Source organism: Cylas formicarius, unplaced genomic scaffold (genome assembly GCF_029955315.1).
Source record: "Cylas formicarius isolate icCylForm1 unplaced genomic scaffold, icCylForm1.1 PGA_scaffold_7__23_contigs__length_41026272, whole genome shotgun sequence".
In the NCBI taxonomy this organism is placed as follows: domain Eukaryota; kingdom Metazoa; phylum Arthropoda; class Insecta; order Coleoptera; family Brentidae; genus Cylas; species Cylas formicarius.
In genome coordinates this window covers 36673627-36687940 of record NW_026844352.1, presented here as the reverse complement: position 1 = coordinate 36687940, position 14314 = coordinate 36673627, and the positions used below count along the sequence as shown (strand labels likewise).

Sequence of the window (14314 nt, the reverse complement as noted above, 5' to 3'; positions counted from 1 at the left end):
TGAACAGTGCGTAATCCCCTCTCCCACTTCCCGATGTGTATATATATAGAGAGGATTTGTTATTAAGTTTAGTTTTAATCTTCTCCTGAAGATGCCAACTTGGTTGGCGAAACGCGCGAGTTTCGGTTTGTGGTAAAATGCGTTATTGTGTGTTATTAAAAAATATATTTAAACAATGGCTTGGGCGTTGCATTATTACAGTTACCGTTAGGTTCACATTGCAGTTCGCCGGTCCCGACAGCAGAAGCTTAACGATGTTCAAATGCCCGGACCAAGCGGCCAAATGCAATGGGGACGATCCCTTACCGTCCGCGATATTAGGAGAAGCGTCGTTTTCCAAGAGGAGCCTCACGATGTCCCTGTAACGATTCAGAATTTAGGTGGTGCACACAGAGCACATCCGACAAAGGTGATGCTTACGTATGACCGTTAAGAGCTGCGTGGTGCAAAGACGAGTATCCGCTACTATCTTGAACATTGGCGCCCGGCCCTCTTCTTAAACTGAAACAAAAACACGTAATGACGCTATACGTCGCGGAATGTTGTAGTGAAAATTAGGGGACTTGTCTCTTCAAAGGATATCCGAATACGATACCTAGCGCTTCGGGGAATCCCAATATCAATATCGAGTCCATTTGGTTCCCAGAACGACATAGATATCAGCTCAATCTATCATTTTTTGATCCAAACAGTTACCTTTTGTTGTCAATATGTTTCAAATACCAGTCAAAATTGCCGTCTTCCAGCATTATAGTAATTAAAACTCTTATATACCATTAGATATCGGTGTAACACCCCCCTTCTGGGTCAAATAGTTGCCAATTTCGATAAGATTCCTGTCAGAATCTGCTTTTTCGCCTCTTATTGCACCCAAATCTACCTTAGAAAAGCAGATATGTACTTACTTTTGTTACAAATAAATGGTTTTCGCTCATGATTTTGAGCAGGTCATAGTCAAAACCAGCATTTTCATAACTTATGGGACTGGAATCCGCTTTAAAACTGCAGATAACTACTTAAAAACCCACTTTCTTGGATTGATAGTTGACGTAACGCACAATATAAATAAATAAATATAAATTTCACGGTGTTTTCAATTTTCAATGACCGGTCAATTCCACAACCCTAGTGAAAATACAACGTTTTCAAAATATAACTTTAGGAGGTCAATTATGGTTACGTTACATTTTAAAATTACCTTTATATTATACAGGTTGTATATCAAAACTAATGCATTTTTTTAAACAGAACTTCAAAATAAGTGCGTGTTTCAATGATAGAACACGTAAATTTATGGCAAAAAAATTTATTAAAAGATTATATAATGTCTTTAGACGGGTAGTTTTGCCTTGAATTCAGTAAAAGAAATTTTTTGAGTTTTCAGGTTTATAACAAATTTTTTTTTTAAAAATTGACTACTCTCAAACATCTAAACATATCAAACAATTTCGTACATCGTCTTGTAACAGTAACATGTCAGTTTAGAGTGTTTAGATATATTTGTCAAAATAATTTTTTTTGTTATTTTAAACAGTGAAACGCATTTTTACTCAAAACAAATCACCGAAAAAACTTTAAAATGCTTTAATAATGCTTTTGTGTGATATTTAAGTTGTCTGTGAGAGTAGAATTCAGCATACTTGCAAGTATGTAGGTAATAAAAATGAGATATCCTTTACTTCAAGCGACAACGATTGCCCATAACTTATTCACAAACATGATATTAATTAAGTAATTAAAAATATGGAGATGAATTTATCGAATAAGGTGCTGCCGCTCAGGCGATTTTCAGTTGTATAGGAAAACTGCAACTGTCATATTTTTCTTTTCGGTGGAAAAGGGGAAAAAAGATTTTCGGTTTGAGACGCATGATGGAGTGTTTACGAATCAATCGTTGCTCATATTAATCCGTCAGTGCAATAACGTCACCAGGTCGGATAAGTCACTTAGAAAGGTTTAATATCGCTACGTCAAAGAAGCTCTTGAAAGCTTAATAACGAAGCTACTTCAATATTAATCCATGGTAATGGTAACTTAGAGGTAACGAATAAGGATTAAAATAGCTCGTATTTTTTTTGATTGAAGGTTGTTTAACCACTTCTTTCACAAATCGAAACTGTATGAGCCAAATCAATAGTCAAAATTTTCAGAAATTAGTGACCTTGCATGAAAACCTTTTATGGCATTATATCCGTTTTTTGCTTTTAAAAGCTCCAATCAATCAATATTTGATATATTTACGTCACAATTTTCTCCGGTTAGGTCAGGTGATTAAATTCCTGGACTTTTAAGAAATCCAAGGTCATTTCTAGGCCAATCTCCAAATTTCTTGACCTTTTCATGTTTTGCGGGCAAAAGGAACCCCGTTAACATTCATTTGAGGGTGATTTGGGTGGTCGCAAAAATAGGTCACTTAAACGGTTTGCCCTGCATGTAAATCGTAAATTTAATTAATAAAATAGTTTTAAAAAACGTAATTACATCATGAGACCGAAAGCGAGACCTATTCGAATATTCGCGTGTCTGGCGCGAACAGGAGTTTTCATTAGTCAAGGTGTGAAAGCAAGGGTGTGGCAAAACGAGCAAAACTTTCGCAACAGGGCCGATCGATTTTAACCTTTCAATGTCTGGATACAGACACATGACCTGCACAAACCGTTTCCTTTTTCTTAACACGACTGAACCGGCTAAATCTAAATGCGACAACTTTTCTGGTAGCCAGACATTGAAATTAACGACGTTAATAAGGCAATTTAAAATGGGTTAATCCATTTAACGTTAAATTTTAAATTGTGGAACACCGACGAAACACTAAACTACCGATACACAAATTCACACAATAGAGGTATAAAATGAGGCAAAATTTAAATACATAATTAATAACTCAATTAAACAAACGACCTTGGCTATTTCTAGGATACTTTTTCCAAAATGATTGTCGGCGTATGGCTGCTACATTTTATCAGTTAAAATTTATATTATTTAATCTTCACGCAATGCACTAAGTGCGTTCCATTGTCACAAACAATGAATTTCTATTTGCAAATATTTGTGCATTTAGCCCCCAATAAAGTGTTATACGATTAAATAACAACTATTAATCAATATAAAGCAAAACATAACCTACAAAATGACACTACAACATTAACCCACTTCACGAAGTACGAAAACGCTACCCAGACAAGTTAAACGAAAAATTCGGGAACAGACGACTTTGGCGTCAAGTCAGTGTATATGTTTCTTTTAAAAACAATAACAAAACCACTTTGACAGCTGATAATAACCCACCTTGCGAGCGGACCACTCCTTTTAGCTCTTTGGCCAAGTATCTTCTCCACCACCGCCGTGTTACCTTTCCTGGCAGCCTCCAGTAGCTCCTGGTCTTTGCCCATTCCAGCCCGAACTGTATTTTATTCATTAAAAAAAAACATTTCGCAAATTTTACGATCACAACCTTACGTACGATAATTTCATTGATTACCGACGGCCATGTTGCCACGGCAGCGCCTCGCAGTAACATCGAAGGAAACTTTCTAATCTATTCGGCATCCATTTGTCTTTCTGTTTTATTTTGTTGATTTCAAAACTCTATATAAAAGCATTTTCCTTCGCAGTAGCTCGCTTTTTCTTTCGTAAAATTAATTGCGCTTGTCTATTGAAAACTAAATTGAACTGACCAAAATAACCTTATTTTAACAGATTCCTTTACAAGGGACCAAACGATTTGGAACAGTGGGCTACGAGTTGGTTCACTTTGATACTCGCCCATCGATCGGATCAGGGCCACGTGACCTCCCTTTGATACTTACGAAGAGAATTTGAATGTTCCTAACCGAAATTTGATGAAACGATTGTGATTTGTTTTATTTTTTGTGTAAGTGATATAATTTCTTTAGTTCTAATAATAGTGTGCGGATCTGTGAAAGTGGATAGGAATCATGATGTTTATACAATACAAGATTTTGTTCATTTTATGTAGCCTCAGACATATAAGTGAGTATCTAATTTTCATCACAGTGTAGGCTTATTCGGATCAAAAATCCATGTAATAAGGTTTCTATTTTTTTATAAAATTCAAGTTAATAAAGTTAATTAAAGTAAATAACCGGCTGAATTGCAAAACGTCGCCAAACATTCAAACATAACCTCACATTATGTTTTTACTCTTGAGATAGGTTTAGGTAAAAGTTGTCTGATAAAAGGTGTGATAACATTTCGTTAGTCAGAGGTGTATTCAGTAAATTTTGAAAGGATCTAGTATTTTTCGGAAATAATAGCAAACATACACTTTGTTTTAGTATTATGTGACGACATTGAGATAGATTTGACATCTTATAACTTCCAAACGAACAAGACTGAATTCATAGAATATGCCAATATAACTGAAGATAATACTCGAATCTTGGTGACCAATATTGACCCAAGCGTGGAGTTTTTTATAATACAGGTTCATAGTTACGTGAAAGTTCTCACGCTCTCGTATACGCCTACTATTCAGCTTCAATCGCACGTCAACGGAACCAATATTGGCCTGTATTGGGACAGGTCGGTTGGCCTAGAAAATGATATCGGTGGTGTTTCGTTTTATTGTATTCACAACATGTCAAGTGGAGAAAGTTTAAAAATTTTACTGGCCATCCACGTTTATGGGAAGCATGGTAAGTGCGGTAAACATGTTAATTAGCGTTCTGGTGTCAATTTTCGTAATTATCTATAAAAAGTCGATAGAAAGGTTAATATTAAACAAAAGACGACTCTCGGAAATCGGTTACTGATTTGGCCGAATTATATTTTTTATCATTCATGTTCGATGAAAGTTACATTTTGTAATTCAAAAGTTGATCAATCTTGTATGTCTCGAAATGTTAAAAACAGTACAGTACAGTCGTAAGTAAGGCAACCAACCAGACACGTCGATTTAATGTCGGTTGCGTTTCTTGGGCTCGTATTGTGCGATTTGTAGATCCAATACCAGGCGGCTGCAACCTGTCATTCGAAACGATGATCGCGCCGTACCAAAAAATTTCTTACACTGATTCGACTATCGAGGTGGCCAGCCAGCCGCCTTCAAGGCGAAAATCGTCCTGCAATAATAACGACAGGGTGCAGGTCGACATGTACCACATGTTTCTGTCGGAAAATGACCCCAATGAAACAAACTACTTCACGGGAATCGCGAACATGATGACCGTCGAGCGTATCAAGAAAAACGGCCGTCGCGTTCATAAAACTGATTATGCAAAGTACAAAATATTTTATAATTTATACAGGGGCACTGGAGAGATTTTCGCAGTGATCGCGACTGACGTAGGCGGGAGTTCCGCCTACGTCCCTGCAGCGTCATTCGGTTGCGATTTGTCGAAATGGGACGCCGACTGCGCAGGCCCGGGTATGTACCCAGTACCTTAAGGTTTGAGTTTTTTTTTTTTTTTTATGTGTATTGTAATGTGATTATTTATAATTTATAAAAAGTGTTTAATATTGTGAATTGTTTGGATTGGATTCTCAGATTTAAAAACTTCAAAATGACTTTATTTTTGATAATTTTGGTACCTACAATCTGGTCTTATCGGCTCCATAAAAATGGCAAATCAATCAAATTTAAATTGACTTAATTAATTTAATTAATATTTGCCAATAGATTTGCGAAAACACAATGGAACAACTGTTTGCTAATCTGCTAATTATACTGATAGCAGTGGAAGTCATTTGTCACAGTCGTAGAAGGAAGAAAACATGAGCATAATATTTTGGCAACAAGATGGTTACAAGGATTTTATGACAAATCGAGATTATTTTATGTCAAATTCTTTTAATGCTACCTCGCCTTTCTGTTGCCATTCATTTCGACATTTCCTTGTGACCGACGAATTATTTATCGAAATCTTCATCTTCATGTTTTAAAGTCAATTGGCGATCTTTAAATTCGCTATAACTTACTTAACGTGAAAGATATTTTGATTTCTAAACAGTTTTTCGCAGAAATAAATTGGCGTATCTAAAATATGAAACCAAATATTTGTATATTCGTTTTAGCTGCTTCCTAGGCTGCTTCAATTTAAATTTTATTTTCGCAATGTTTTAACTCCCCATTTTCTTTTAGATTAAGTAGTTTTATTGTTCTCAGAACCTTATAAAACTTAACTGTAACCTACTCTATTCTTTTCATTATCAATCACACTTTAGAATCGACCTTAAGCCTAAAATATCCAAACAATAATTTTATTTTAAGGCCCTATTACCAAAAATTTAAGAGATTATTTTTTTGTATTGGATTCACGTCCTGATAACTGTGCTGAAAAAACAATACTGAATTCTAATTTTAAATGCTCAATTTTTGTGCTGTTATAAAGTTGCGACTTAAAAGTATTTACAAAATTAAAATATCTTTCATCTTTTAGAAGCTACGGCATCGAAAATAAGATGCCAGGTACAACAGCAATGCAACCCGCCAGACACTTAGGCGTAATGTTGGTTGCTCAGTGAACCAAATCTAACCAAAATCTGATTAGTTAGGATTTGTTTTAATTACGAAATATTTCGCAAAATTTTTAAAATCATTTGTGACATTAGGTGTGGTGTATTTTTGAAAACTGTGATGTCGCAATTTTAGGAAAAATAGTATGCATGGGACTCTTGTTGTTCGGATTTGTGATGTGTATTGCCGGGCATCGTCTTTTCAAAATGTCACTTTTTGTATTGGGTTTCGGATTGGGTCAGCTCGTGGGTAGCATCTTCGTCAATTCGGGTGTCTGTAAGTAGATAGCCTAGAGATGAATACGACTACTATTTTAAACATTCCTCATATACGTTTTAGTAGTGACCGTTTTTTCGATCCTCTCGGGGGCGATCTGGGTCTTCCTCTGGATTAAATTGGGGGTGCCCCTGCTTTCGATCAGTCTGACGTTCTTTTTTGCCTCAACGATCCTGATATCGACTGTTTTTTACCTGGGATTTGGTGAGTTCTTTTTCACATATGGTCGACATATGCGACTGGACAAAAGTAGACATGAAATGGTTGTATCCCGGGAATTTTTAAATTTTAGTAAATAAAATTTGTTGATTACGAAAAAAAAAGGAAAGATTTTGTTAATTGACTTTTAGTTCAGAGAGGTGTAGATTAATAAAACCGCATTAGGTATGCAACAGTTTTCTGAAAAAGACTAATTTAATTATTACTCAATAAATTCTAAAATGGATGAAAAAAAAAAACAACCCTCTCATTCAACAAATTAAAGATAATGGTTGTACAGGGTGTTTGAAAACAAATGCGATAAAACTGAAGGTGATCAGTTATTGTTTAAAATAGATGGTAGTTTGTAGTAGATGGTATATATAATTAGAATATAAAGTATTTTATTTATACAAGTAACCCAAATAAAAACCCCACCAATAAGCAAGACACCTAAGGCAAAACAAAATACAATTTTTATAGTAAGTGTTGAACAAGCATTTGCAAAAATGCCTGCCTCTCGATATGATTCATGTATTTATGCTTGCATTAGTGCGATTCACCATTAGCGAATTAAAACTCGCTTTCTAAATGAAACCAAAATAAAAAAATATTTTTATGTAATTGCATAGCTTTTTCCTTAAATGTTGAGATGAATGATAGGGGTGGTCTAATTCAATTCCCTCCATTTATTTTCAAAAAACAAAAAATATCCAGAAAAGGTTTTTTTGTAATATTAATTATTCGGTAGTAAAAAAAAAATAAAAATAAAAAAATTAAATTATTTTTCCGCCATATTTATAGTTCGACATCTCAGTAATCGTAGATTTTTGATCCAGCGTATATAACAAATTACACTTACACCAGAAATATAGTGCTGTTACAACCGACCCTGCGTACTGCCTACTGTTTATTACTCCAAAACCGCCGCGCCTTACAGAACACCCGGCCGATCAGACCCTTAGCCGTAACCATTCCAGGACCGTCTTAAGAATTTATCTACCCACACTAACAAGCGGGATATAAGTATATTTTTAATAATTCCGGAAGTTTGTTTTTTCGTGCAGCTCTCTTCAACATGTAAGTCATTTTCGACCAGAAATTCTTTAATTTCTTTTTTATTTGAAGAAGTATTTGGAATTTTTCTAATTTGGGCTGAATGATACCAGGCATTATCCAACACGATAAAAGTATTTGGCGATAGTTTTGGCAGCAGTTTATTTTCAAACCAATCATCAAATATTTCCGCGGTCATGTTTTCAGACAAACTGTATGATAAATAGAGTACAGGTACTTACCCTTACCCTTTGAACTATCCAGTGAAAACAGCCTCGCAGGGTCAAAGCTCGAGAATCAGGTACATAAATACGTACTTACGGGAGGGATCGCAGTCAAATAGCTCCGTAATAAATACGAACATATTGCAATTTAGATTAAACTCTTAAGAATGATACCTATCGCTTCATTTTAAAATAAACCCCCGCAGCATTGCTTAATCAAATTTAAAACGGTCCATTTACATTTCAAATAAAAAATTCAAATTTCTACAAATATTCGTTACGATCACAGGCAAGAATGCAGAATAAACATCTGTTGGGATGGGTTTTACCTGCAAAGGTCTGCGGTTAGGGTACTATAAAATACTTAATACGTCAAAGCTATAAATGCACTATATTTTTGGTCGTATTATACCAAGGAAACAAGGAAATCACCCCCTTCATTTTTTTGTATTTTTATGAAACACAATTTGAAAGATAATGAATATTTGTCCATTTTGTTTTGTGAAAATTCATTTCAAGAAATAACTAAAACCAAAGAAGAAGAAGGCTGCTTGTAATCGTGCGTTTTAGGGAATTGTAGTTTCACATTTTGTAAATAAAAAAAAAAGACACTTTTCAGAAAAAAAAATGGAAATCGCGTAAATGTTTGAATTATTAAATTCTTGTTCTGAAAGTTATCGATAACTACAACACAATTTGTCTTGTTGAAGTATTACAATGCGCCCCCCAGTTGCCTTTCCAGACAAACAAATTATTATTATATTAATATTATATTATTTGCAATTTCCTTACAAAATCGTTAATATGTTTTATTGAAAACCGAGGAATATAAAAAAAACTGTTGACTTTCGATTTTAGTCTTTAATTAATATTTTGATCTTTGTTGCGCCACCTTTGGTAAATGTAAATGAAAATGTTTCTATTCTGTTAGTAAAGCGTAATAGCAAGTAAATAAGAAGAAGAGGCGCGTGCAGGGCCATTAATAGTAAAAAAAATGACGAATGCCGTTTGATTTTTAAAAAAACTTCAAGCAGAGACCAAATTAGTGAAAGAGAAGTAGAATGTGATCTTTCTGCCCTAAAAAAATATCCTTTTTGAGAAAGCATTACATGAAAACCACTTACTTTTTCGTCGAGGCATTCGCGCCTCTTCCTTTTTACATGACATTGCACCGTTTTGTCACAGAATAGATAAACAATCCTGTTGTATCACATCCGTCCTATAGATGGCACAATGATTAAATCAATAAGCAGTGAAATTAAAATGTTTATCAATTGTGAACCGTTTACTTTTTTCAGCGGTTAACGACTTGTTCGGCAACGACTTAGTTTTTTGGACGACGTACGCCTGCGTGTTTCTCTCAATTTTGCTTATATCGTCAGCGTTCGCACCGCGCAGTCACATCCTAGCCCTTAGCCTGATTGGGTCATACTGCGCAATCGTAGCCATAAACTACCACTCAGGAGGTAACCTGCAATATATTTTCATAAACACACTTCGCCGAATTAACGTCGCCGGTTTTAATCGGGTCATAGTGGATCCACCTATTCAAGTAAAGGGTAAGTAAACGAACTCTTGTTAGATTTAAACCTAAACACTTCATTTAGTGTTTTCACTGATAAAAAAACCTTTTTTACTTTTACAAATTTTCCTGTAGAGTCAATTTCTTTATTTATTTAATTTTGTAATATTGTAATATTAAATCTCCTCATGCTCAGATATACAACACATTGCTACTTGGATCGCGCTGTTTTCGCTTGGGTACTTTGTTCAGTCGCGGTGGCAAAGAGGCGCACCACCGTTCCCGTCCACCGAATACCGAATGTTACGTTCTTAAGCGAAAGGACACCCCTTTTGCAGACCGCACCGACTTTTCATCGCTAATGGGAACTCGACCACTTTTTTATTTTTATTTCACTAGTTTTATTAGGGATGTAATAATATATACTATGTCCTAGATGCCGGCGTTTTATTTATTACAATTAGGGGCCAGTACTTTACTCTCCAGTTTCTTTTTTTGTTTTTAGTACTAAGTACAAGTAAATGCTTTTTTTTAAATTAGGGATGTAAATTTTATTTTTTCCGAAGTATATTGCATAAAATATTTGGATTAATGTTTTTTACTTCCACTATAACAGTACATTTTAGAGACAGACAGACATTAAGTAAAATAATTTTTGTAAATTTGAAATAGAAATAATATTTTTTCTATTTCATTATATAGACAAGTCAGCCCATATATTTTTTGGTTATTTTGGATAGTAAGGACAATCGGGTAGGACAAACAAAACAACATCGTTATCGCTAAAGTTTTATTCCACAAACTATTTTACACATCTACACAACACATGTGCTACATTTAGTGCATTTCTGTATACCTAATTATTTCAAATAATCACAGCAACATTAATTTACCAACATTTATCAATACTATAAATTAATTATTCGTATTTTACAGTATATATATTGTATTAAATACTAAACGCAATAAATATCGAAATCGGTTACTGCGAGACGATGAAAAAATCGAGAGCTTACATTTTTGCCGCGTTGTCGCGTGGCACGAATAGTTTCGCACCCGACAACGCTGTAAAACCGTTTGCTGAATCCAGCGTTACAACACAGAATACTCATTCGTTAAACATTTAACTGTTTGTTAAATACGGCACCTAAAATTAAACATTGTAAGTAGTGTTATTGCTATTTAAAATGTACGCTGAGGTGAATATTGATTTCCGGAATACGTGAAGCTAACCAAAACAAAGTTGGCCGAAAGTGTATGTAACTGTCACAATTTTACGAGAAAGTTTTTAGTACCCATTGCGGTTTGCCTAAAAAAAATTTTCAACGTCCTGGTAATCAGCTTTTCACTAACGTATACGAGCAATTTCTTCTTCATTAATAATAAACTATGTACAGCTATTTACGCGGAATTTAATTATGTACAATATTTACATAGCTGGTGATCCGTTATTGCATGAACTGTTCTGTTTTCATTGCTTAGCCTTGGACCGATATGCCCGGTGTTAATGAATAGCGCTACTCGGAAAATGAATTTTCAGGATACACCAACTGGGTATCGAAATTTTATGTTTTCATTTTCCATCCACAAGATAATTGTCTATAATAAAATGATCAGATCTAGCAGCAGTCCACTCTCATAATTTTGCTCCCCTTTAAGTTTCTATTTCTTATTTAGGTAGTAAAATATCAAAATTTCCTCTCAAAAAATTCAAAATGTTTCTGGTATTTGCAAAAAACATGTGCAAAAAATCACCTTATACAGCGATCTGTTTGTTGGTTGCCAATGTTCATTCAATTTTGGATACCTGTTGTCAGTAAAATTCTAATTTTTGGATGCATCTGTTAATCACGGTTTTAATTAGGAGAAGTTCAAAAAGTAAAGAACAAAGTTCTTAAGAATATTTTTACAGACAGTTGTTTGTAAGTTAAAAATACATTACCGATTAATCAATTTTTTTTTCATTCATTAACGAACACCCTGGAGGGCGGGGACATATTTGGCGCCATAAACAATTCTACCACTGAAAATCACCCTCACACTACACACTTCCACTCTATCGCCAATAACTAATCACACACATCATAGGTTTACCCTGCGCTCCTTTTTGGTTTGGATCGTCTATTACGTTCAACCTCTTCTCTGAAGATTTCTTTCGTTCGGATTATCCACCTCTCCTGATGAGTTATTACGAATGGGTTTCCGGTTCGGGTGGTGTCGTACTAGATGGGATGATCGGAGCCGCAGCCATAGCGGCCTGGAGAGCCGGGTTATCCTGGTGCACGAGCAGGCTCGGCGTAGGAAACCCGAATAGTTGCGATCACTGAATTCGGGGCCAGTAGTTGGACGCGATGTCGGCTGTCTGACTGGGGATCTGGACCGGGACTGAAACTCCCGCTGATATCACCCCTAGAAAGAATATATTACAATGCTCTTGTCACGAATATACTCTCGAGAATGAAAGAGACCTGCCGTAGGCTAGACAACTTTTATGAAAGAAAAAACGTGCCGAATGGTGCACAGCGCACAAGGGTAATCTGGCGAACGGACCAATTGATTTACTTTAAATTATACAGGGTGATGGAAGAGGAGTTTAAATGGCGGATCGATCATTTCATGTTCAGATTTTACTCAAGGAATAAAGTAGGTTTTGTTCAGGTTTCTCTATAGCTGCCGATGGATTATCGAACATAAAAATAATTTCCGAGATTTTCATTCAATTTGAACCCTTGAAGAAATCTTAACAGTTTGTTTTAATTAAACGGAAAGTCCAACTTTTCCAGGCAGCTTTTGGCATACCATTTTAAATATAAGTTTCGCTTATAGACAGAATCACTTCGTAAAACCTCATTTTAAATTTAATTTTAGTTTCTTTCCAACTATTTCGCCCTTTTTCGGCAATAATCTAATAAAATTAAAATTAAATTATTACCCGGTTCTCAAAGAAGGCTTTGGAGCATGACAGGAAGGAATATTTTGTCTTGGTTGATTCATTATTGGATATTGGATAAAATGGAGCAAAAAACGAAATTATATTATAGCTTGTTTTGACGCTTATCCCGAATTTTCTGAAGTTTGTGCCAAACAAGATTTAGGTATTAAACTGGAGATCAATTCAGAAGATTTTGACGAACCATAAAATGCACGATTATAAATTTCAAAACGTCCAAACTTTATTAATTAATTAAGTATATTTTCAAAAGCGAATGAAATTTTGTGAAGTGCTTTTAATTAAATGTGAAAAAGACAAAAATAATTAAGCAGAGTCATATGGATATATGAATCAAAATTTAGCAGAAATAAATATTTTTGTTTGTTTTAATATTAAATTTTAAATTAAATTAAATATTTTTGTTGTTTTTTGTCTTTCTCGTTTTTGTTTTTTGCTGAATGTGGTTCTTAATGCCTTCTGGAAAAGTTCGGCTCTCCGTTTAATTAAAGCACAAAACTATTAAGATTTCAAATATACAATAGAAAAAAATACGAACCTAATTAACATATGAAATATTAAAAATGTGACTTTGCTATATTATATTTTTATCGATTTTGTTTTGACCGTCAAAAGGCATAACGACTGCAAAATATGTTTTTTATTTTTACCAGTAAAATACCAGGGTCATTTGAGAAGTTTCCGACCTCATCCTGAAGATGACGGCACTAGTTGCTAAAAGCTAATGATCGTAGGTGCCTCTCTTGATAGTTAGCTATTAAAGTCTCAGCCATTTTGGTAGCGTGGCTTTTGAGTATTGAGCTGTTATAAAATATTTGTTTTTGAAAGGCAATACGCCTACGTAAATTAAAGTTAGTTGGTTATGGAAGTGCTCGAAGAACCTGTTTGTCGCGGGTTGGGTGGCGTGTTTACTCACGTTAGACCAAAAACGTGTTCGAATGAACGTTTCCAACGCTCTATTAGCGCAGTTTATGCGCAATACATTCGAGTTTTGGCGGCGATTATCTACTCTAGATCGAACTTGGATACACCAAGGGGATACCGACTCCAAAACAGTCAAAACAGTGGACTCCGAAAAAACAAAAACCGTTTTTTCGTCTGGTAAAGTGATGGTTACCTTCAAAAGGAAAAGCTATTATAGGAGCATACTACGCATCATTACTTGACAATCTGTGGACAGAAATTGCGAAAAAAAAAACATTTTTCAAAAAAAATCCTCTTTCACCAAGACAACCCGTCTCATAGCTCCGCGATTGCCATGGCGAAAATCCACGAATTACGGTTTGAACTGCTTGACCATCTTCCTTATTCACCAGATGCCCAAGAAGCTTCTTGTTCCTTCATCTCTAAACTGCGCTTGGATTTTCGCGAACAATTACTTTACGAAGGAAAACGCTGGGTACTATTTGAACGGGCTGGGAGAAGTGTATAGAGTTACAAGGAGACTGGAATCCACTTGTGTCGGTTTTTGTTGACTCCAACTTACTAACGTTTCTCCAATCATCCTGTTGGCTTCTGCAGTTTCAGTCAAGCTCTGAAGAAGCCAACAGGAAAAACCGACGCAGGAGGAATCCATACGTTTTATAAAAAGTATTACAATAGCCTCTGGA

At 35.1% G+C, this 14314-nt stretch overlaps 3 protein-coding genes across 9 annotated transcripts in view; 1 reads left to right on the top strand and 2 right to left on the bottom strand.

Moving 5' to 3' along the window:
* Positions 1 to 3581, bottom strand: part of LOC132705693 (ankyrin repeat and sterile alpha motif domain-containing protein 1B-like) — a 29528-nt gene extending 25947 nt beyond the window's left edge. For 4 of the 6 annotated variants that reach the window (XM_060676468.1, XM_060676472.1, XM_060676473.1 and 1 more), the window contains exons 1-3: positions 3289 to 3514; positions 421 to 501; positions 206 to 359 (exon numbers count right to left, since the gene is read on the bottom strand). In XM_060676468.1, the coding sequence (XP_060532451.1) occupies positions 206 to 359; positions 421 to 501; positions 3289 to 3392 (339 nt within the window). In that variant the 5' untranslated portion in view covers positions 3393 to 3514. Of the gene's footprint in view, positions 1 to 205; positions 360 to 420; positions 502 to 3288 lie in introns of all 6 variants that reach the window. The other 2 variants (XM_060676469.1, XM_060676470.1) reach the window with 2 other exon arrangements.
* Positions 3582 to 3772: 191 nt separating this feature from the next.
* Positions 3773 to 10184, top strand: LOC132705694 (transmembrane 7 superfamily member 3-like). Of its 2 annotated transcripts, XM_060676474.1 has the most exons (7): positions 3773 to 3993; positions 4299 to 4658; positions 4964 to 5389; positions 6614 to 6754; positions 6818 to 6958; positions 9531 to 9791; positions 9951 to 10184. In XM_060676474.1, the coding sequence occupies exons 1-7, from the start codon at positions 3939 to 3941 to the stop codon at positions 10067 to 10069; spliced, it is 1503 nt and encodes a 500-aa protein (XP_060532457.1). In that variant the 5' UTR covers positions 3773 to 3938; the 3' UTR covers positions 10070 to 10184. The 2 variants fall into 2 exon arrangements, with proteins under 2 accessions (XP_060532457.1, XP_060532459.1); XM_060676476.1 differs by lacking the exon at positions 4299 to 4658 and having other exon boundaries at positions 3775 to 3993.
* Positions 10185 to 10530: 346 nt separating this feature from the next.
* Positions 10531 to 14314, bottom strand: part of LOC132704476 (paired box protein Pax-6) — a 67237-nt gene continuing 63453 nt past the window's right edge. The window contains exon 10 of the mRNA XM_060674486.1: positions 10531 to 12163. Coding sequence (XP_060530469.1) covers positions 12075 to 12163 — 89 coding nt within the window. The 3' untranslated portion in view covers positions 10531 to 12074. The remainder of the gene's footprint in view (positions 12164 to 14314) is intronic.